The sequence below is a fragment of the Aedes aegypti genome, chromosome 1 (assembly GCF_002204515.2).
Source record: "Aedes aegypti strain LVP_AGWG chromosome 1, AaegL5.0 Primary Assembly, whole genome shotgun sequence".
NCBI classification, from domain to species: Eukaryota; Metazoa; Arthropoda; class Insecta; order Diptera; family Culicidae; genus Aedes; species Aedes aegypti.
Window position 1 is genome coordinate 303,671,427 of NC_035107.1, and position 23,780 is coordinate 303,695,206.

General features: G+C 42.3%; 2 protein-coding genes across 2 annotated transcripts; one reads left to right on the forward strand and one right to left on the reverse strand.

Annotated features, from left to right (window-relative positions):
* The first annotated feature begins 446 nt into the window (after positions 1–446).
* Positions 447–2,212, forward strand: LOC5576143 (lipase 1). Its single transcript, XM_001662443.2, has 3 exons — positions 447–957; positions 1,024–1,725; positions 1,785–2,212. Exons 1-3 carry the CDS (start codon positions 844–846, stop codon positions 2,184–2,186), a joined length of 1,218 nt encoding a protein of 405 aa, XP_001662493.2. The 5' UTR covers positions 447–843; the 3' UTR covers positions 2,187–2,212.
* Positions 2,198–3,649, reverse strand: LOC5565636 (lipase 3). The gene is made up of 3 exons (XM_001649941.2): positions 3,489–3,649; positions 2,709–3,428; positions 2,198–2,647 (listed from the first exon to the last, which is right to left on the reverse strand). Exons 1-3 carry the CDS (start codon positions 3,585–3,587, stop codon positions 2,267–2,269), a joined length of 1,200 nt encoding a protein of 399 aa, XP_001649991.2. The 5' UTR covers positions 3,588–3,649; the 3' UTR covers positions 2,198–2,266.
* Positions 3,650–23,780: the final 20,131 nt, after the last annotated feature.

Below are 23,780 nucleotides of genomic sequence, written 5' to 3' on the forward strand. Positions count from 1 at the left end.
ATTTGAATCTCAGCGTCAAAGCATCTGTGTGCTGTGTGATTTGATCTAAGCGTGCATAACGACGAGCGCGCGCGATGACGCATGGAACTCGACGCCTACTCTGTGACACCACGTGGCTTTCGTTGTGATCGCTTTCCCTTCCATACGCAGCAGCGAGCAATATCGGAATTTCATCTAGGTATCCGCTTTGCAAATGCTCTTCCACGCCTGCTACGATTGCTGATGATGATGGTAATGGTGGTCATCTACAATTCCATTTATTTGTTCGGTATTTTTTTTGTAAGAACACCTTGGAAGTCGGGATGTGTAGAGTTAACTGTTCAATTATTGTTGCCGTTACGCAGGTAGTTAGTACATGGAAATTAGCGCAAAAAACACGAATAAAACCGCAAAAAGCGGCGCAACAACTCAGAAGTCTTAGTCCGCGCTCATCAGAAGCAATATCACCAGAACGGCGCAGTCAGATTGCCGCCGGTCGGAGATTTACTTGATTTGATTTAGCTGTCCGACCGCGCCTCCGTTGATGGTTGGAGAGCAAATTATCGCGGTTGTAGGTGGCAATTAGTCGTCGCCGCGTGCTCCCGCAGATTCCAGTAGTGGAAATCTTGACCACAGTGGGTAAATTATAACCCAATGAAAACAATAAAGCTAATGATAAACATGTGTGAACAGTGGCAACCGTTTGCGGCGCGACTCTGGTTAATGGAGGAGTGGGGGATAAGGTTTTCTCTACACTACCGCTTTCTAAGAACGATAATGTATTAATCCAGAACGGAGTTCTCTGGGCTAGGTTGCCGTCGATCAGTTAGGAAGTTTGTTCGGTACGGCACGGTCTTAGGAAGGATGATGCTGCGGATCGGATCTTTGGTGGTTCTTTTGTTCGTGGTGGACTTTGGATTAGGGTTCAACCATTCTTCACCGTTTTTGGTGGAGGAAAAGGACGCCCTGTTGACGGTGGTGAGTACCCTAAGCGGTTATGGATCAGTTTTACGTGATCTTGAGTGAATTGTATCTGTTTGCTAGCCTCAACTGATCAGGAAGTACGGATACAAAGTGGAGGAGCACGAAGTCGTTACGGAAGATGGATACCTACTGACGATGTTCAGGATTCCTGGCCGAAAGGGAGCTAAAGAATACCCGATTTTCATGATGCATTCGTTGTTCAGCAGCTGTGCAGACTGGGTACTGATTGGTCGGAAGCATGGCCTAGCATATCTGCTTGCAGATCGCGGGTATGACGTGTGGATGGGAAATGCTCGAGGCAACCGTTACTCGAGGAAGCACCGTAGACTATCCACGGTGTCGTCCCAATTTTGGGACTTTACATTTCACGAGATCGGATACTACGACGTGACGGCGTTGATAGACTACGTCCTGGATCGAACGGGAGCCGAACGACTACAGTACATCGGGTTCTCGCAAGGAGCCATGACGAGCTTCGTTGCACTGAGCAGTCGGCCGGAATACAACGAGAAGATCCTTCAGCTACACGCGATGTCCCCAGCAGTTTACATGTACCGCAGCGGAAGTGCTTTGATACGAGTGCTGGCATCGCTTGCAACGCCCATCAGAGATGTGTTCACATCTGTCGGCAAATATGAATTCTTGCCGTTCAACGAGCAGCAATACTACCTGTTTCGTTGGTTGTGTCCCGCTCCAGAACAAAAGATTTGTCGAGCCATCATCTACGATGTCGTTGGCCCCAACCCTGCGCAGTTAGACGTGGTAAGCTCAATAACTCATCTCTCAAGATATTAAGGAAATAATACCAACTTTCCCTTTAGAAAATGCTACGAATCTTCCTGGGTCACTTCCCGGCTGGAGCATCTGTCAAGCAGGTAACCCATTACGCGCAGATCATAAAGGATGGAATCTTCAGGCAGCTGGACTACGAGGACCCGAAGAAAAACCACCAGGTCTACGGATCGGAACAGGTTCCCCGATACAACCTATCGCGAGTGACGACACCGGTGAGGACCTACTATGGCTACAACGACAACACCGTCGTCTATCTCAACGTCCTGCAGCTGGAGAGCGAGCTACCCAACGTGGTCAGCAGCTATCCAGTCCCGGACAAACGATTCAGTCACGTAGATTTCATTCTGGCAAACTACGTCAAAGAAATGTTGTACAAAGAGATTATCAAGAATGTAGAACATACGGAGCGGTCGGCCTCTTCAAAATAAAAACAGTCGCATCTAGTTCAAACCAATATTAGCTTAATTGTATCATTTTTCAAGTGTCCATAAATCGATTCAAGAGCCACTCAGGCGTACGCTCGTAAATCGGCCAGCAGCTCGTTGTACAGTAGCGACCGAACGTTGATGGCCCAGACAAAGTCCATGTGGTTGAACTCGTGCATCGGAACGAGGTAACGCTTGCGAACATTTGGCAACTGACTGGCCAGGAGCAGAACATCCTCCGGCGTGGCCAGCCAGTCGTTGGTGCTGTGGTAGAGCAGCGTCGGAGCCTGGACGTTGTTCAGATTGTAGCTGGGCGGTGTCAATGATCCATACCGGATCATGTTCTGCGTCGGGCCAAAATCGTACTGGCGGAAGATCTGCGATCGGACCGTCTGCGCATGGTGGATCATCTGCATGGCTGACGCTCCGGCCGGTGAATGACCGTGCATGACCGGGAGCATTGTCTGCGGGGAAGACAACAGTTAGAATATCTGTAAGTTGATACCTTAAAGAAACGGAACTTACGTAGTTGACTTCCTGCGAGTTGAATCCAGCCATCAGGAAAGTGGTGATCGTGCACATCTGCTGGAACGGAGCCCCGTCACGGCATTTGTCGATCCCTCCCTGAATGTCCATCTCGTTCGTCGGAGCAAAGTAGTACGTGCCCATCATCTGCAGCATCAGCTCCGTAGTGTGCAGGTACGCTGCCAAGAAGATGACGTACGGACTACGCGTGCGATGCATGTAAGCGGCCGGGGCCAGCAAGTGGGCGCTCTTGACCCGCTGGTTGTAGTACGGATGTTGGGACATCATGACCCAGAATACGGTCGTTCCTTGCGAGTGACCCACGTACTGCAACCGTTGCTGTCCCGTCCGGGCCAGAATGTAGTCGATCACGTTCGGAACGTCAATACTGCCGACTTCGTGCCACGAAAAGTCCCAGAACACCTGCGTCTGGTTGTTCCTCGAGCGGTGCCGATTGGAGTAACGATTCCCACGGGAGTTACCCATCCAGACGTCGAACCCGGCATCGGCCAACATGTACACCAAGCTGGTCTGCGGTCCCATCAGGATGTAATCCGCCGAGGAACTCAACATTCCATGCTGCAGCAAGACTACGGGTTTACCGGCAGCCGGAGGAGACACTGGACTGCCTGGACAGCGATGAACTCCCAACAGGTAGCCGTCGTCCGTTTCAACGATGTGCTCCTCGGCGGGGTAACCGTATTTGCGAAGCAATCCTAGCTGTAGATAGTCCCACTTGTCAAATACAGTTTACAACGAATAATGCGAAAACCAACTTACGGAATCCAGATAGGCATCTTCAGCAATATCCGGATGGACTTGGGCGTAGCCAAGTCCAACCATTACCAGCAGTAACGCTACCGAAATAAGGTCTCTCATCGTCTTCGAGGTTAACTATGAACTGAGCTTGACCCATTGGCCTCAGATCAACAGAGGGTATCGCTCAAAAACAGGGGTAGCTTATCGGTTGCGAAAAAAGAAATGACCGGTTTAACAAATATAGCAAACTGGCCTCACTGATAAGATTACAGAAGCTAAGGGGTATCACTTGGGGGTCCATAAAACATTCGCATTGCTCGTGGACGTAAATTGGATTGAACTGGTATTTGTTTTGACGGTATTGGCTTCAGATTTTTAATGTAGAACTAGTGGGCCCGGCAAACTTCGTCTTGCCATCAAGTAGGCTGTTGAAAAACGCTATGTATCGTTCCATATAAAATGACAGTTCCGTTTATGCTCGTTTTTCCGACTTTCCCGGTAAATATCCTGGGATTTTTATACACACAAACACGTCGCAACACTTGACGAACAAAACGGAAAACCAATCATTTAAATCGGTTGACCCGTTCAAAAGCCATTTCGTGACATACAAACACCACTCCATTTTTATTTATATAGATAAGCAAAGGAATTGGCACAATCGCGGGAAATAGAAGTACCCTATTATACATTGTAGAAGATCATTACTGAATTCCTCAAACGAGGAAATTCATTACACGGAAAAAAAGTTGTGGTAAACTTGTGAACAACTTCTACAAGATCTTAGACTGGCAGCAGTCCTTAGACAGACAAGAAGACAATACTACAAGACAGATTGCATGAACAAGCTCGTTGCGACGTTGGTCAGAGGTCCAGAACACTTTGAAGATTAACAAGGCGTGAAGATGATGTCCTCTCTTGAACATGACAATTCGGAAAACCCGGACATGTATTACGCTGCAGAAGTATATGAATGCAATATCCCATACGAATGGAAGCGTCAGAAACTAGAGTTGCTGTCCATTGTGGAGAAACTCCCGGAAATCTGTCTGTCTATAAGTCTTCATGTCTGTTAGAGACAGGCGGTAAACCCCAAGTTCTCCTCCATCATTTATTTAAATTAAATTCCCGCCTTCGAAATAATGTTTGTAACATCAGCTATATGCCAATTTTCTTTGTGTTTTAGATCAACCAACGGATCTACAAGTGTATCCAGTGATCTCTCGGAAGTTTATGCACAACCTGAAGAGAACCTTTCCAAGCTTCTGAAGATAAACCTTCAAGCTTCTGAATAAAAAACCTTTCCAAGTTTTTGAAGATTAGTTTAAGCTTCCAAGAGACGCTTTTCAGGCTTTTGAAAAAAAAAGATTCCCAAGTCCCTAAACAAAAAAATAAACAAACTTTCAAAGAGAGGCTTTATAAGTTTCTGAAGCAAAGATTTCCAAACTGCTTTCCAAGCTGCATAAAACTTTTCTAAGTTCCTTGGCAAGTTCCTAGCAAACGCAAATATTATATTTGGAGATCCGGAACCAAACCAGATCAAATATGTTCCACCTTGGGAACCACAGTACTTTTAAATATAATGTATCTTATTCACTAGTTCAAGAGGGGGTTTATTTGGGTGGTTAAATGAGGTGTTAAGGCCGCACGGGGCGTCATCATAATCAACCTATCCATCTGAAGAAGTAAATCCCAAGAATCACTTCATATATCGACGTGAAAATGTATCACTATGATTCTATATATGTAGTGCACAACCCAATAAATTTTCAGCACCATCGGTTATTATTATTATTTATTTTTTGTATCATCATCATCATCATCATCATCATCATCATCATCATCATCGATTGATCGAGCATGTAGAATGTTTTCAGTGTATAATGTAAGCACTGATAACAGGCGTTGAAGTCCGATTGTAAAACTATGTAAGACAATAAACGGTCATTTTGAATGAAAAACACACGTGGTGGCGCTGTCATATCCGTGGTGAATATGAAATATTTCAAGATACTGATATTCACCACTGATTGACGCAATTCGCTGTGTGGTGGCGCTAGTAATTGCAAGGAGCTACAATTTGAATAATTACACAGGTTTTCAGAAAATTTTTGTTCTAGCATAACCATCTGTTATCAGTGGCACAGCTAACATTTCGGGGAACGAAACGTCGACTCCGCAGACTCGATGATGGCGATAGCGGCCACCGGTTTGTCCGTGCTGCAAATTGGCGGGCAGCGAAGAAGTCGACCCGCGTGCAAAATGGCCGAAATAACGTGGCGGAGGGAGTGCCGGCTGGAACGGAAGCTTCCGATTTCGTAAACGAGAGTGAAACGGCGTTTTCGCTAATTTATACCCGGGACGATCCTTCCAATATAATGTATCCGGTAGAAATCAAGACCAACATTTTGTTACCCGGCTGGTCGGAGGGACCTGGCTCAAATACAGAGACTCTTAGGGTCGGCTTAAGCTCGTCAAGGGTCCAAGTAAAACGCACTCAACTTCTTTAATTCTTTTTATTGGACTTACTGGGTGTGGTGTGGGTGTGAGGTGTATCGTGTCTCGATGCGGCCGGCCGGAAGTGGAGCACGTGGGGGTTGATCGGCACGTTCTAGGCTGAATGTGAACTCTACGGGGCTTGTATGGCTTGGTGTGGCCCAACGGTCTCCGCGTTGGAGTTGGTTCCTTAACGGGTTGCGCCAGCTTCCTAGGGCGTCGGGGTTTCCAAATGGTCGGCTTCAGGTATCCTTGGTGATCCTTGGACCTTAGGCGGGCCTTCAGGGCAGCTACAGGGGTTCACCACGGGTTCAGACGGGTCGTGGGAGCCTCTGCCAAAACCTTCAGGCAAACGATAACGGTTCCTAGTATGGGTTATGGGTAGGGCGTTAGGACGGCTTTTTGGTATTCTAGATACCGTTCATATCGAAGCTACTCGTACCTGATTCGAACGGTTGCACTTATGCACTTATGTACTTTAAACTTTCTTCGGTTAACGGTCACTTTAAGTTTGGAATATTTCCGTGTGGTCTCGCTGAGATCTAGATTGGAATAGACCTTTTACTTAGCGCTTTCCAACCCAGTAGCCTGCTCATCCTGTTCCCTTTTCCATACCCTTTCTTTTATTCCCTTTTTGACGTGGCATACCTTATGGCTGACGCGTTTTCCCCTTTTTCGTGCATGATTATTGTTAGACGTGTTCAATGTGTGTTTAGTGTATTTACAAATTTTGTTCCTAACAACTAATTCCGGAGTAATACATTTAATTAACAATTATTAACAGCCTAATACCAACTATATAACAATTTTACTAACATTTCTTTATAATTCTAATAATTAATTTAATATAACTAAACAACAAACTAACAACAAATACTAACAATTATTCTGAAAAATAAATAAACAAATTAAGATCTTCGCAACGGTAACAATTTATTTATAATTATTGTTTTCTCGGACCCCGCGCGTCGCAGCTAATATGTGAATAGTGCGCTGTATTCATAAAAATCGTAAGAACGAGTTGAGGTGCGTTGCGAGTCTCACTGGCGGGATCCGGTTTGGTGGCGGTGCGACAATAGAGAAGCACGTACCCAGCGATCCAGTTTCGCGTACCTGTCCGCTAATCCGAACGGGGAGTAATGCCGCCCAGAGTGGATTCAAATAAGAGTGGCGAACTGTCATTTCCATACAATCCCGCGTTCCAATCGAGCAGGAGATCTGTCAAAAGTGGAACAAGACTGTGGTATCCTAATATTAGAGTGTATGCGTATGCAGCAGGCTATGGGTGGAGAGAGAGGAAGTCGGACGAGTGCGTGAGATAGTCGGTCACTGAAATGGTGCTTGTAGTGCAAAAACCCGCAGTTTAGTTCCTGTAATAGACAGGATATCACATTGGCGATCCTGCCATGAATATGGTTAAAGTATGCGGAAAAGAATCTGCGAAAAAAGTGGTTTTAGAAATCGAAAAGAATTTGTAAGTTTGTTTGTTTTTTTTTTCGTGGTGGCGAGTGAAATGAGTGTTTTCAAAGCTGTCATATTCACATAAAAACGGTAAGAGTTCATGCGACATGGTTGCCAGAAATGTTGATTAGCAGAAACTTGATAACTTGCGTAGAGTTTAAGCTCATTACCAAGTATCAAATATTGAGCCAGGTGATGCCCAAGGCCAATGTAAATGGACGTGTTGAGTCGAGTTTAGCTCATGGCCAATACAATAAAACATTGAAGTGGAAAGCTTGCGTAGAGTTTCAGCTCATTACCAAGCGTTTTAGACAGTTGAGTCGGGTATAGCCCATGGCCAACGTAGGTATAAGCGGAGTCGACTGTGGTTGAGTCGGGTAAAGCCCATGGCCAACATAGGTAAATGTGGAATTGACTGTAGTTGAGTCGGGTTAAGCCCATGGCCAACTTACGTACTGAGTCAAGTATAGCTCAAGACCAGAAAGCGGGAGACATCTATGAAAGTAAACACGTCTAGACATAAGCTATTACCTATCGAGATTTTATATCCCTTAAGTGATAAAATTTTACATTATGAGAATTGAAAATGATATACATATGTTGGCTCTTTTTTCTACTATTTCATCTGACCACACTGTTCAAGTTCAAAAAGAAAGACGAAGCGCAAACATAACAGTGTTCATTTCATTTGCCTTTGTGTATGTGCACATTAGCTTCATACGCTAAGCAATTTCGACACAAAGTTGTAGCGAACTGCGTGAAATCAAGAAAGGGCGAATGTTTGAATATTGTACAATATATTAATCGTGAATTATGGTCTAATCCACCGGTGTACTAAATTCACTCGGTCTGAGAATTGTGACACTTGAGCGGGGCACGCTCCCGTATGATCTCCACGGGATCTGGACCCGCTCTAGTGTCAAAATTCTTCGACCGAGTCAGTTTAGTACACCAGTGGATAAGACCATATTGAAAACGTTTAGTATATGTTTGGATGAGGTAATTTATAGGCGAGTTGAATACAGTTTTAAAGTCAACGATATATATACAGTATACTTGGATCACCTGAATTAATAAAAAAAAGTAGCGTGGATGGAATGTATTTGATTGTTAAAAGCAGTCCCGGTCAGTGGGTGAACACTAATCAATGTCTTTCGGTGAGTGCCGGGTAGAGGTTGTGTTGATTGCTGTGTGTGCAATCGGACTCAAGAACACACTATGGGCGATCAGGTGGCCAATAATCGAAAATTGAATTCAATTCTCCCAGCATTGATGTTACGAGTGGCAATTTCAATTTGAATTGTTCGGATTGATGATGAATTTGATTGTTTTTAATTGTTCGCAAAACTACAAAATTTGTTTTTACTTAACCCTAGGGGTGGGACAGCTTTGCACAGAGCAACACTTTGAACTCAGAGCAAGCTTGAGTTACTCGCATATTGCTCAAAGCAACTAACGATTGCTTGGATCTGAAAAACAACTGACATCAAGCGTGCGTTCTGTAAGTCAATCATTTTTTTGTTACAAAGAATTGAATTAATTTTCCCTTTCAGACCCCAAGGATAAATTCGACGGTATTCCGACTTTGGATGTCTCGCTGGAAGTAACCAAAACAATTTACTATAGATCAAATGCATCTCCCGTTTTAGAATTGTTTTTCACTGCAGCCAACATGTGCAACGTTTGGTTGTGATCTAATATTATTAGTTCCATGAATACACGAGGAAATATCCATGATTAAGCTAACAAAATGTATTCGTTTGTTGAAGTTTGTTGCAATAGAGTTGTGCTAACGATTGATAATGGTTAATCGAGAACAAATTGAAGTTTTTATCAATTTGTTTCAAAATTTTGGCGCATGTCGCTGTGTCTTGTCATTTTTCATTGAGCCAAGAAAAAATTTTTGGATAGCATACTAAAACGATAGATTTCATTGAAAGTTGATCATATGAATGATGCTGTAATTGAGGCATCGAATCGTTTAAATTTACTGTTGATTTTCGCTATTAGAGAAAACACATACAACAGATTGGCTTGCCAAAGTATCCACTTATCTGCAAGCGGGAATGGCGTCTTGTGGGTGCTGCTTGATGGTGGGTGGGATTCAAAGTTTGACGTTTGTTGGAGGTCGTCAAAGCAAGGGCACCCACCAGTGAAAATTTTGTCCACGCTGGGTTTGATGTTTGCAAAATATCAATGTGAAAGAGCGGTACGTTTTGATAGAAGTTTAACTTGAACAATTCGAATTCCGTCGTAGAAAAGTTGTTGAAATACCAACTGCTAAAGTGAGCACACTGTCCGAAGAAAGTTTATTTTTATATTTAACCAGGAATTCGCCCAACCAAGCCAACATCAATTTCGTAAGAATTCAAGCTTTCAGAAGCTATAACAACAACTTTCTCACCAAGCTCCTCTCGTAAAACAAAACACTCTTCTTGTAGCATATCCGGAACCTACACTATCTGAACATCCTGTTCCTCAGAAATATGTGTTCCACAGGAACGCAGCATCGGGATAGCTCGAGAATTCATTCATTTTCATGGGTGATCCTAGCTTGTTTGTACCATCGGCGTCGCTCTGTTTGCTTATTGGGATAGGATGGGAATCTGTGCAAGGACACTGTTTCCGGGATGCATTTTAAAATATATTTACACATTTAGATTTACATTTTTTTTTCCAAAACTATCATCTCCTATCATGGTTTAAAGCAATTGCCAAATTTACTCTCCGATAGATGCTTCTTTTTCTCCTCTGGGTGACAAGACTGCTGTCTCCGGTAGGTGAAACTTGCTTTGACGACCTCCAACAAACGTCAAATTTTGAATCCCACCCACCATCAAGCAGCACCCACTAGCCGCCATTCCCGCTCGCGGATAAGTGGATAACATCCATTGCGTAGGAAAACGTTTCTTACAAAAAGTGTTCAAGTCTAAAGTGGGACGTAACTTCTTCTCCTATACAAATCAGTTTTGAACATCTGATAGCATTTTTGGAACAGCTATTTGCTTTTTCCGTTTTAGTGAATGCCTTCTGGCTCGGTTTTTAAACGGGTCTATTGCACATGTATCAGTAAACTGGAGACTACCAGCTCGGAGTTCACAAATTTCACTGCTATATTGAGTGTAACAATGTTTTCCACGGTTTTCTACCGTAATGTCCCAACGCGAATCAAGGAGGGAATTTCGTTGTTTTCGTAAACACACGAAGACACAACATTGAAGGAAAAAGTTTCCACACAATAACGGGTTGCTACTTGGGTTGCTAAGCGAACATGAAACAAGCAACGAGAGTTACTCAGAGTTGCTCTGAATCTTACTCAAGAGTTTGCTCAAAAGCAAAAGCTGTCCCGCCCCTAGACTTAACCGCAAGTTGAAGTTACTAGACTTTCGAGTAGCGTACAGCTTTCTCACAACTAAACCTCCACGCAGTTCAGAAACAAAAACTATTCAACGTTGAGTGGTTTCATCGTAAAACCGTAGTTGAACCCATAAACCTAAAATTGGCTAAATTTTCAAGGTTATAAACTGCCGGATTATATGTTATGATTGAATTTGCTGTTAAGTCGTTAAGAACCCACAATCAATCTCGCCTTATATTAATGTCCCATCAGGAAAAGTCGTTTGGGAATCAATTATCGATGCACAACAATGCAGTGGTAGGGTCCCCTTCTTAGTGCTGTTGAATGCTAGTTGATCGCTGGGTATTTATTGATTGCGGTTGAAATATTTTGAGATTGAGTTGCAAGAAAGTGATACAAAGTTAATTTGCTGAGCTATTTCTTGGATTTCTGGACTAAACACACGTTTTTCCCTAGCGTACTCTATGACAAAGGCGCATTAAATTCGGCAATAAAGAAAAGTAATTTTAATTTAAGTACTGTATGAACATTAGGGGTATTCACTTAACGGCGTAAAATTTCGCGTATATTGCGGTAAACCGATTATTTGAAATCTTTCACAAAAATAGGTAAACGACGAAGGGAACATTTCAAATTGTGACAATCTAACAATCCAAGAATGCGTTTGTCACTGTAGCAACTGTCATCAAAGTATCAAAAACAATGCTTTCCGATTAAAAAAAAACGCGAACCAAGAAAAAGTTTAAAAGAAAATCTCTGATCAAGAACCTTGCAATATTGTCTGGTGAGGAACGAAAACCGACTTCAGAAATCATGGAAGTTGATTTGGACAATTTTATCAGAAGGCGACAATTTAATCAGAAGCAATTTGGTGTTAACAGATGGCAACGGGTAGCTCCAACCAGGAACAGCCAGCGAGAATTCTCATCTGTTGTTCCGAAACAGAGAGAAACGCCGTTAATTTGGGGAAACTTTCCAAATTACTATCTGGTACCAAATTTGCTGTTCATATTTATGTATGCATGATAATAAAGTCTATGAATAAATTTATCATTAAATTTTAAGTTTATCAATCAATCCATATTATTTGCTACTCTCAATAGTGCGGTATAAACCATATTTGAATGCAACTGAACAATCCCTTGGTAAATCTTAATCATACGAAGCTTTTGATTTCGTCTCAGTTTCCGAATATAAAATGCATAAATAATTTCACCTTAGTCACCTTACTGAAAAAACGCAATTCAAACACAAGCACATTCCTTGGTTCTTTATCTCGATGTCGGAGCTTCTATAAGCAAGTTAATTAGACATAGTCTTCGAATTTCGGTTTGGAATTATGGAACCGGTTAAACGGTCGTCAATTAAGCTAAAAACCAAAAACATATTTTGAGCTTCTACAATAACACTCTGGAATGTCTGTCATTTGTGGTGGATGACTAGATTATTAATTTCTCATTTGTCATTGCACTGACACAGAACAGGAATATTTCATTTGAAATAATTCATCCATCATATTACGCGTAATCTCATTTTACGCAACTTTAAGTGAATACCCCTATTGAATTTATTGTCTAGGTTTTAGAATTAGTAATATGCTTATTCGCTTGCCAACAATGCTGTAGGCAAATTAAAATCGCTGTATTAATTTATAAATTAAAATTTATAGATATTTTATTTTGGAACGGGGAGGAACAGTTGGACTAAGTTACGCACTTAAAAATAAGATGTGTTATTGACAATTATGACACATTTATATTAGCTGGAAGAAAGACAGGATAGAAAGTTGCTAAGAAAATTATGTTACAACTATCTTTCATGAGCGATAAATAATTTACGCTTGGTTCAACTCGTATTGTAAATGTTTTCGATATAATATTTCAATGCCAATTAATTGATATTCAAACATTTGTGGCAAAGGGAGGATGTGGTATCCTAATATTAGAGTGTATGCGTATGCAGCAGGCTATGGGTGGAGAGAGAGGAAGTCGGACGAGTGCGTGAGATAGTCGGTCACTGAAATGGTGCTTGTAGTGCAAAAACCCGCAGTTTAGTTCCTGTAATAGACAGGATATCACAAAGACGTCACTCTTGTTTACAGTTTATTGTTCTTTGGGTTAGGATAATAGAAATATTAGTAGTAAAACGCTAATGACGTGGTTGTCACCAAACTGATTTCAATTTTTATTACCTTAAATTATGGTTTTTCATTGTTTGTTCTATACCATGATGTTGTTTTGGTTCTTAAAATTTATCTGACATTTTGAGGCCCGGTACTCACGCTGTCAGTTCGTGGCAAACTAGATGTTGGTAACACGAACAGCAGCGACATTAGCATTCTTAGGTTAATGCTTCTACTGTTACACGCAAAAAAATTGTGCGGTATAAACTACCATTTTAGGGGGTTAACTTAAGTGCTCGCACCGGCAATTTTCAGCAGACCAGAAATGCGCTTCATTTTACCATGTCTGTAGTTGGAATTAGATTGTTGTAAATTATTTCCGTCAAATGTACCAGTAATGCGGTGTGGTGTACCGTAAACCTAGTAAATTGGTCTGAATTTCCATGGTAGTTTTAAGAATGGGCGTAGTCAGCTAAAATAGTTATTTTTACCACAGAATTTTTTCCCGTGTAGGATCGAGGTTTCGCAGCGTGTAATTAATCATTGAATTTAGTTTTTGTCAGTGCTCACCGCATCAAAACAAAAGCGCCACTGTATATGGGATATAACATTCTGTTAGCATAGGGTTCATTCTAATATTACGTAACGTAAAATTTGCCAATTTTTGACCCCCTCCCTCCCCTACGTAACAGCTTTTGTATGGAAAGTTTAAAATTTTTGTATGGACCGCAACACTATGCAAGACCCCCTCCCTCACCCTATTGCGTTACGCAATATTTGAATGATCCCATAGCTGTTCTGTCAAACACACAAGGCTACGCTGGCGCTATCTATGCTTTCCATAGCGGCCGTTTTGGTTATTTTAATGATCCATTGACGTCACGTCACGCTTTGGGGACACAAATTGTGTCACGCTAAATTTCAACTTTTTTGACACCCTCCCCCCTCCCCCTTTGTCACACTTTTTGTATGAGTCCTCCGAAAATTTTGTAAGGCTTGTCACGCGTGGCTGGACAACCTCCCCCCCCTCCTTGGAGCGTGACGTAATTTGTGCATGACCCCTTTGACGAACCGAACTCTCGATGAAATGGCCCACAAAGTGTAACGTAATGGGACCTTTACCTTCGATAATTGGCGTCCGAAGGAGGAAATTCGCTACAGAGCACTTTAGCGACTACCTTCAACTACCTTTCAAGGCGGGCTTTTTGCACTGCACACGGGTCTGGACGGTGAACGGATTACCAAATTCTCGATGAACGGATAAAATTCACGATTCGGCGGTGATGTATGCCGAATACCAACAGAAAAAGCCAGCCGTACGGAAAGAGCGCAGAGTGCTCCATGTCCAACGCGAAATCACATTAGTTTTCAAGTCTTCATGCAATTAATTAATTATAATTACCTTTTTCCGTTGAGATTAACTTAATAGAACCTTTTGCGCAGAAACGTGAATTATTCACGGACCTCAGTCCTCTAAAGAACGAAACACTCAAAACGTTTAACACAACTTGATACTTTCAAACTCACTCACTAATTTTACCTAAGATTTCAAATTTAATTCTTGTGTTAAGATTTATCAGCAAAAACTGAAAAAACTGCTCCGCTGACTGAGATTTTTATTAAAGGCCGGTTTGCTACTGACAAGAAAAGGAATCGCCTATCTCGATGCGTGGAAAATTTCTCCCAAGAAATGATCAAGAAAATCACTTTTTTCTGATCGCAGTACGCAGTTGAGAAGAAATGTCACTTCAAAGGGGGCTGTCTGTAGGAAATTTCTTGACCCTTTCAGTCAAGGAATTTCTTTACTTTTCTTGAGCGAAACAGCATACTTAGCTTAACAGTTTAAGCTAAGTATGCTGTTCCGCTCAAGAAAAGTAAAATTTTCGGCCCAAGAAATGCACAAGAAATTTCCTACAGTGAGTTCCATTTGAATTGACGTTTCTTTTCAACTGCGTACTGCGATCAAAAAAAAAATGCTTTTCTTGAGCATTTCTTGCAAGAAATTTCCCACGCATCGAGATAGGCGATGTTTTCTGTTGATGTGCATACTTCGCTTTATATTGAATACAATACTTTTCACTTTCGCAGCCATAAAAACGGCGGGCTGCATTTGACGTTTCGTGACAGCGCACAGTGGTCCAGGAATCAGTTTTACGCGGAAAGATGCATTTTGAGCCTTAAGCTAAGTATGCTGTTTCGCTCAAGAAAAGTAAAGAAATTCCTTGACGAAATGGGTCAAGAAATTTCCTACAGAGAGCCCCATTTGAAATGACTTTTCTTCTCAATTGCGTACTGCGATCAGAAAAATGTGATTTTCTGGACCATTTCTGGGAAGAAATTTTGCACGCATCGAGATAGGCGACTCCTTTTCTTGTCAGTAGCAAACCAGCCTTTAGAATGAAATATTAGACGAAAACGGTCTTCTACAAAGTTGTTTGTATTAGTAAGGCCCTTTGTTTGGTGTTATTGAAAATATTGGTGGTCCACGTTTTCATAGAAATGGTGTAACTAACTTTCTCATTTGTAGAAATCATATTATACATGTTTCGGCAAAGTTGTAGACCATTCAATTTCAAGCAACTTTGCCATAAAAAGTTTTTTTGTATCTCTTAAATTGACCGATTTAGAGCTTTTTTCCTACGGTGACATAGGGTGGTCCGAGCAAAATTGGTTTTCTGGCTCTAGCCGACTTTTAGAACTTAACAAAACGCAAATTTTCATGCAAAAAGATTGTTGATATTTCAAAAGTTATTAAAGTTACAGTGTTAAAAAATATTTGTTTTTCAAGGCATTTTATTAGAGTTACAAAAATAACACATCTGTAATTTTTTGGGTATAATATACAATTTTGTTATGCCTTTTAAATGTTGTCAAAATATATTTTTTATGTTTGCCCCAATCAGAGATCTAGAAAGATTCGCGAATCAGGCGAAACTGACAAAATGTACACAATTTAATAAAATATAGCGTTGAAATTGTAGCTCGATTGTCTATTCACTGCACTTGAACTTTTCCCCTATCGATAATTTAACTATTCAAAAAACGCAAATTTGTAGAAGACGAAACTTCACCTCATGCCAAACCACACACTTTATTGATTACGCCTGTGTTTTTGTTTATCAAAGTGATGGGCGCATCTGAAATCGAAATCAAAACACGGCGAGAGTAAACGGCGACACTGCAAACAAAAAATAAACAAGGCGTACATGGCGGGCTTAATTGCAACCAGAATGTAAACACGGCGCATAAGTAATAGGCGACTCTGAAAATAATATCGATTACAGGCTCATAACATTGGGCGATACTGGCATCCTTGAGTGCGTTTAAGGCGAAACCTTATAATATTTTTTTTAGTACGAAATAGCTAGTGAAATTGTAGGGGATGTGTGTGGTATTGATGAGAATTTTAAAACTAGGTTTATGAAATGTGTATTAAAGTGGAAAGTTTAAAGTTTGAGTATATTTTCTCCAATTGGGATTAAAAATTGCACATGAGAATTTCATTGGTTATTTTCTCATTGTTGTTGATTTGTCAGATAGGCCCTTATCGCGAATCCTTCTCGAGATATTCACAATCAAAGTAGGCATGTTTTTGAGAGAAAAACAACAGTTACTCCCAAACGGAAGAAGACAGCGAGTTTCTTCACTCACCAAATTACGCATTTTTCTAAGCTCTAAAAGTGTTTCACAGACTACTTTGATGAGATAATAGAATTGAAAACGCTAGAGCCAGAAAACCAATTTTGCTCGGACCTATTGGAAGTACACAAAGACAATTCCAATTCCAGGATAGCTTATTGAGCACAAAGAAAACAAGCTAGTCCATTCCTCTGCAAACAGCTACTGACTGATAACTCAACTAGCAACTGCTGTTCCTTTTATTACATCCAGGTATCTACAATTCATTAACCATTAAGCAACGCATAGCATACCTCCTAACACTGCCACCGACGATACCCGTATATTCTACCTACGGGTGCGACACTACAATCCCAATAGGACCACCCTATGTCACCGTAGGAAAAAGCTCTTAATCAGTCAATTGGGTTGTTTAGTGATGAAAAATTCACAGTTTTTTTGTAGCTTGTATTGGAGTTGAGGTTACAGCGGAATGAAATGCCGAGTTTAATTAATTTACGAAATAAAACGGAACTTTAATAACAACGATGTTAACTCTACGAATTCACTTTCACTTTTGCTTTTGGCGCGTGATGCGCAATGATGCTGCTGTTGTTAAAGACCTACAACAGAGAGAGGCGCAACATAAAGATGTCACCTTAAAGAGGTGCAGAGTGGCATGCACGTTGTCTATATCAACACTCCTCCTCAACGAACATTGCCAGCCTATGACAAACCCATCATGCTTGCAAACTTCTGCATCTTTACTGCACCCACCGGTTTAGTGAGTACATCAGCCACCATATCCTCCGTTGGGCAGTACTGCAGCTTCATGGTTCCATCCTCACATAGTTGCTTCACAAAATGCTGCTTCACTTCAATGTGCTTTGACCGACGACTTCTGCGATCCGAGCTTACGAATTGGATGCAGCTTTGATTGTCCTCCATTACCGTGACAGGACCTTCAAGCTTCTCGCCCATATCTGCCAACAGCTTCCGCAGCCAGATCAACTCCTGACTAGCTTTACTCAGCGCCACATATTCGGACTCCATCGAAGACAGAGTGACGCAACTTTGCCTCCGACTAACCCACGATACAGCTCCACCGGCATAGTGGAAGACAAAACCTGTTGTGGACTTTCTTGTACCTGCGTCGCCGGCCCAATCAGCATCCGAATAGCCGATCAGTTTTCCGCCTTCGTCACCGTACACCAGTTTCCACTTTTTCGTTGCCTTCAGGTAACGGACAACACGCTTTGCCGCCACCCAATCCGCTTCAGTCGGCGAACACACTTTCCGTCCCAATATCGCTACGCTAGCTGCTACATCTGGCCTAGCACAGACAGAAATGTAGAGTAGCGCGCCGACGAGACTACGATATTCGTTCTCATCCGGCAGTTTTGCACTTTTGTCCTCAGAACTAGTGAAACCTTCGTCCATTGGCGTTTTAGCCCGCTTCGCATCACGGAGACCAAATCTATCCGCAACACGATCGATGTAACCTTCCACCGAAACACTGTATTTCCCGTCGATTCTCTCAATCTTCAGTCCAAGAAAGTCACTCGGTTCTCCGAGATTCGTCACTTCAAAATACCGCTTCAACACTTTGTACACCGAGTCAATTCGAGCCCCATCTTCACAGCCAATCATAATATCGTCCACATATACCAGTAGGTAAACACGTTTCCCGTCTACTACTTTCGTATAAAGGCACGGATCGGTCGCACTTTGTTCGAAACCCATTTCCACGAGAACACTATGAAGTCGCTGATTCCAGCACCGCGCTGACTGTTTGAGTCCATAGATGCTCTTTTTCAAGCGACACACCATATTTTCCCGCCCCTTCACTACGTATCCAGGCGGCTGCCTCATGAAGATTTCCTCATTCAAATCACCGTACAAGTAGGCCGTTTTCACATCAAAATGTTTCAACGTCATTTTCCTCTTGCTTGCCACGGCTAACAGCACCCGCAGAGTAGTATGGCTGGTTACCGGTGCGAAAACTTCGTCGTAATCGACACCGTATTTCTGGGAGTATCCCTGAGCCACCAGACGCGCCTTGTATTTGGTAATCTCGCCGGATGCATTCCTCTTCAGCTTGTACACCCAGCGACAACCAACTGCTTTCCGTCCGGCAGGTAAGTCAACGAGCTCCCACGTTCCGTTTTGCTGGTGGGATTTCAACTCATCAACCATCGCCGCTTTCCACAATTCCTGTTTTTCACAGATCACCGCTTCCTTCAAGGTCTTCGGTTCAACCTCGTCCGGATCCAGCGATTCCGCAGCGAAAATCTCCTCGATCAAGCGACGCAGCGCAACCCCTTTCGTAGCTCGACTCGAACGCCGTGCTATTTCGTCCGAAGAGAATCCATGGAATGATCCATCGCCTTCCGAAACACTTTCGTTGAGTTCCTGAGCATCTTCAAATTGCTCTACTTCAGCCGGTTCCGACTCACACCTCCGCTCATCCTCAGATGGCCACGTCAGCGGTACTTCCAGTACTCCTCCTGTTTCCTGATTCCGGCGCCGAACAGTTTCTTCTGTGTCACACAATTCCAGAAATTTGGCATCCCTACTAATCTTAATCATATCCGTTTCAGGGATCAAGAAACGATACGTTTTCCGACCTTCAGCGTAGCCCACGAACACCATCTTCTCTGCCTTGTGGTCCAGCTTGCGTCGTTTTTCCTTGGGAATATGCACATACGCTTCCGAACCGAAGATCCGCAGATGTCCATACGAGGGCTTCTTCCCATGCCAGAGCTCGTACGGTGTCTTGGTCACGACGGACGACGGCAGACGATTCTGCAAATAGTTTGCAGTGCAAATCGCCTCGCCCCAAAACCGTTTAGGCAACTTCGACTCAGCAAGCATACACCGAAGCATCTCGACAAGATAACGATTCTTCCGTTCCGCGACACCGTTCTGCTGTGGAGAATACGGCGCCGTCACTTCGTGCACAATACCACAATCCGCGAAATACTTCCGCAACGAATCGTTCAAATATTCGCCACCTCCGTCGGATCGAATCTTCTTCGGAAAATGCCCAAACTGATTCTTCACCAGATTGCAAAATTCCCGAATGCGTTCATCAGCGTCCGATTTACGCCGCAACAGGTACACTGCACTGTAACGCGAGTAATCGTCTACCAACACGATATAAAACCGATTTCCACTGGGCGTTTCCTCTTCCATCGGACCACCCAAGTCGGTGTGCACAAGATCTCCCACCGCGCAAGATTTACTGTCCGATACTTTTGGGAACGATTCACGAACCATTTTCCCCTCACAACACGGACCACAAACCGACCGCACTTCGCATGGATCAAGCTTCAACCCGTAACCCAGATTGTTCCGCACTATTTTGTCCACAGCATTCATATCGCGATGCCCGAGACGCCGGTGCCACAGATGCTTACACGAATCGGAATGCTTCGGATTCGCTAGAAACGCCTTCTCCGGAGCTTGCTTCAAGTGGTACAACCCTCCTTTACGTTGTCCAACTAGCACTGATTTTTCTCCTTTCAGGATACGGCACTCCTTCTGCTCGAACAGAACCCGAAACCCCAAATCCGTGATTCTACTCACCGACAGCAGGTTACCAGCAAGAGACGGGACGTGCAAAACGTTGTCGAGCCGCACATTCATTCTCGCACCATCTCCGTTGTAAGAGACGAGCTTACCTGTACCGCTTCCCGATGATTTAATGGATTTTCCGTCCGCCAGGCAAACCGCCGATGCCTTGGATTTATCCACATCCACCAACAACGATGCATCACTGGTCATGTGAGACGTTGCACCAGAATCCAGGTACCAGAAACCGGATCCGCCGACTCTACCCGCTGCTAAACACACCTCGAAACTGGAATCTGAGTTGATTGCGACGTTTGCCTTCGGGCCATCGGACTTCTCCTTCCCACGCTTGTCCTGTGCCAGCTTCTGGCAATCACGCCGGAAATGGCCCGACTTCTTGCAGTAATGACACAACAACTCCCTATTCACTTTCGGCTTACTCACATTTTTCGATTTTGCCGAACTTATCACCAGAGCCTTATTATCAACACTAGAGTCACTTTCGACACGACGTCGACCTTCGTCAAGCAGCTTACCCTTCACAAAGTCCACTGTAAGATCTGCATCCGGTCGACTCTCAAGTGCCACAATCAAACCGTCGTACGATCGCGGAAGACTGGACAACATCAACGCGACGAACCAGTTGTCCTTCACTTCCTCACCCAGAGCAGACAAGCGGAGCCGTAACGCCGTCATCTGCTTGAGATGTTCCGCCATGTTACCATCTTCTGCCATCCGGATGGTAATCAACTGTCGCACTACGTGGATTATGCTGGACAGAGATGAGCGCTCGTGGTAATCCTTCAGCGCATCCCACATCTCCTTTGCCGTTTGCTTCGTCATCACGTGGATTAGCTGAGTGTCCTCCAAAGCCAGACCGATCAGTGCTTGCGCCTTCTCGTCTTCCGAGGTCCAGGTCGCATCAGCAGCTTCCGGTTTCGGATCGATGACCACTCGCAGCAGCTTCTCCTTTGTCAGAAGAAAACGCATTTTAAACTTCCACACCGCGTAATTTCCGTCGTTCAACCTTTCGACCGTCGCTTTTGTGTCCGCCATCTTGTTTTTCACAAGCACACCGACGACACTTCCGATCCGAAAAGAACGATCCGTAAATCCACTACCACGCTACAAATGTCCTCAAAACTCAAGCACTTCCAACGCTAACTGGGCCAATAACCTATTGGAGTTGAGGTTACAGCGGAATGAAATGCCGAGTTTAATTAATTTACGAAATAAAACGAAACTTTATTAACAACTATGTTAACTCTACGAATTCACTTTTGCTTTTGGCGCGTGATGCGCAATGATGCTGCTGTTGTTAAAGACCTACAACAGAGAGAGGCGCAACATAAAGATGTCACCTTAAAGAGGTGCAGAGTGGCATGCTCGTTGTCTATATCAACAGCTTGATCAAAAGAGCACATTTTTCTAAGTATAACACGATTTTATTGCACTTTAATATCTTAATTTTGATATAGTAAATGATTAAAAAAGTTTTCATTCCGTTGACTCAATGACATTTCCATTTGCATAATGACAGCTCGTACAGAAGTAAAATTTGCCGAGGGGTGATTCAAACGCGATTTCCATACTAAATTCAAACGTGTTTTAAAAATAGTTCCAGGGCACGAAAAATTACAATCAAGATATCAGCTCCCTGGAATACAGGTGCAGTTGCACATACCTGGTTCGATTTAGCTATTTCATTATTTCCATTTGTATCATATAAGCAGTATATCATTAGCGAATACCTTATATTAGTGTGGCTCTTATATATCATTTGAGTCACATTTAACGTATGTGCAAGCTTTATACCGTTCCAAAGCACATTGTGTAAACAAAAATGGCAGCTAGGGAAAGTTTTTTGCAGTTTCGCTCTGGAGTTGTGATTACCTGGAGGGTCCTTAGATGCTAAAATGGAGAACTTAGAGGATCAGAATCGAAGAAAGTGTTGTGGTACCGTAATCCGGGGTATCATTGATCAGCGGGGTAACATTGATCGGAAGGACTCATCTCGTGAAAAGTTGGCATTATCATTTATTGATGGAACATTTCCAAATCATAAATGGTGCTTCTCTTTCTTATATACATGAACTATTGAAATTGAAGATTTTTGCAAAAAATGCGTTTACCTTATGCATAAATTTGGCAACTTTTCGGAACAATGATTTTAACGGTTAAGGATAACACTACCAAACATTCATGTCTCACATAAGTTCTGTAAACAATATGAGCAAGGAAAATGTGATTCTAACTAAAAACGGCATCACCGAAAACGATTCCGGTGTCAAAACTTTAATAAGTACGTTCAATTAGGCAACATTATCGAATTACAGTTAGGAATGTAAATTTCCCTTAGAAAATTGCCTACCTTTAGGCGTATTCCGTGGTTCGAAGTGTTTTTAATTTTAAAATAACTCAAAAAGTAAATGACTTGTAAGCGTTTGGTCATCATATTCGGCTTCAGGGGCCATGACTTAAGTAAGTAACGACATTTTCAATATTACCGAACATTGTTTACATGGATGATCAATGTTACCCCATATCAGCTAAATGAAAAATCAAATAAAACATTTTTGTAATCATGCTTAAATCATTTAAAAACAAAATACAGTATATAGTCACGAGCTATTAGTGGCAGTACTTGGTTTAAAAATATAAAATTTGCAAGATTTTCATTTTCCAACGAAATATTTAAGAAATATTCAAAAAAAATGATCAATGTTACCCCGGATTACGGTATCGGAAAAGGTAGCCAGCAACAATGCTACATGAAACAATACAACCAGGTAGACAATCATCACCTGATTACGATTGTCTACCTGATTGTATCGGCTGTACGGCTATCTTTCCCAGTACCACAACATTTAATATATTATTTCATCGGAATCACTAACAACTTCCAACTTTTTAAAAGTTTGGAAGTTAGTTGTAATTTTTTTCAGAATATCTCTGATCTATGGAGAAAAGCATCCCTTCAAATAATGTGTATCTTAAATGCATTCGATAAAAGTGAAACATGAAATGTATGTGTTAGGTCCATTGATTACATTTGAGTTAATCATGCTTTCAATGAAAAGAAACTTTGGCGATAGTGTATTGACTTCGCACATACTCTCCATGTGCAAACCCTCATTGCAAAAATCCATGTAGGTTGGCACATGAATCAAATGGGATCTTTATCTTGAGTGTATGAAACTTTGGATTCTGGCTCAGTTGTTAACGTAGAATCAGAATATGTAAAAAACGGGATACCCCTAAACAAGCCAATTTAAGAGATACATAAAAACTTTTTTTTGGCAAAGTTGCTTGAAATTGAATGGTCTACAACTTTGCCGAAGCATGTATAATATAATTTCTACAAATGAGAAAGTTAGTTACACCATTTCTATGAAAACGTAGACCACCCTAATTTTCAATAACACCAAACAAAGGGCCTTACTAATACAAACAACTTTGTAGAAGACCATTTTCGTCTAATTTTTCATGGCAAGGCTCAAAATGCATCTTTCCGCGTAAAACTGCTTTCTGGACCATAGTGCAGCGGAATCTGGGCTGCATATGACGTTGATGTTTTTTCTCTTCGCGAGTCTCTCTCAGGGTCTCAAGTTTTCTCATCTTTCATCAGCAATTTTAAACACTGATTGAGTTCGACCCTGGCCATTAACCGCGCTCTCGACTTCTC

Bases quoted from the DNA above. Each gene is read 5' to 3' on its own strand.
- LOC5576143 (XM_001662443.2), top strand. From the start codon at position 844: ATGATGCTGCGGATCGGATCTTTGGTGGTTCTTTTGTTCGTGGTGGAC. The intron at 958-1,023 runs GTGAGTACCCTA...TCTGTTTGCTAG, and splicing joins AGGACGCCCTGTTGACGGTG to CCTCAACTGATCAGGAAGTA. The intron at 1,726-1,784 runs GTAAGCTCAATA...CTTTCCCTTTAG, and splicing joins ACCCTGCGCAGTTAGACGTG to AAAATGCTACGAATCTTCCT.
- LOC5565636 (XM_001649941.2), bottom strand. From the start codon at position 3,587: ATGAGAGACCTTATTTCGGTAGCGTTACTGCTGGTAATGGTTGGACTT. The intron at 3,429-3,488 runs GTAAGTTGGTTT...GACTATCTACAG, and splicing joins AAGATGCCTATCTGGATTCC to CTAGGATTGCTTCGCAAATA. The intron at 2,648-2,708 runs GTAAGTTCCGTT...TCTTCCCCGCAG, and splicing joins ACTCGCAGGAAGTCAACTAC to ACAATGCTCCCGGTCATGCA.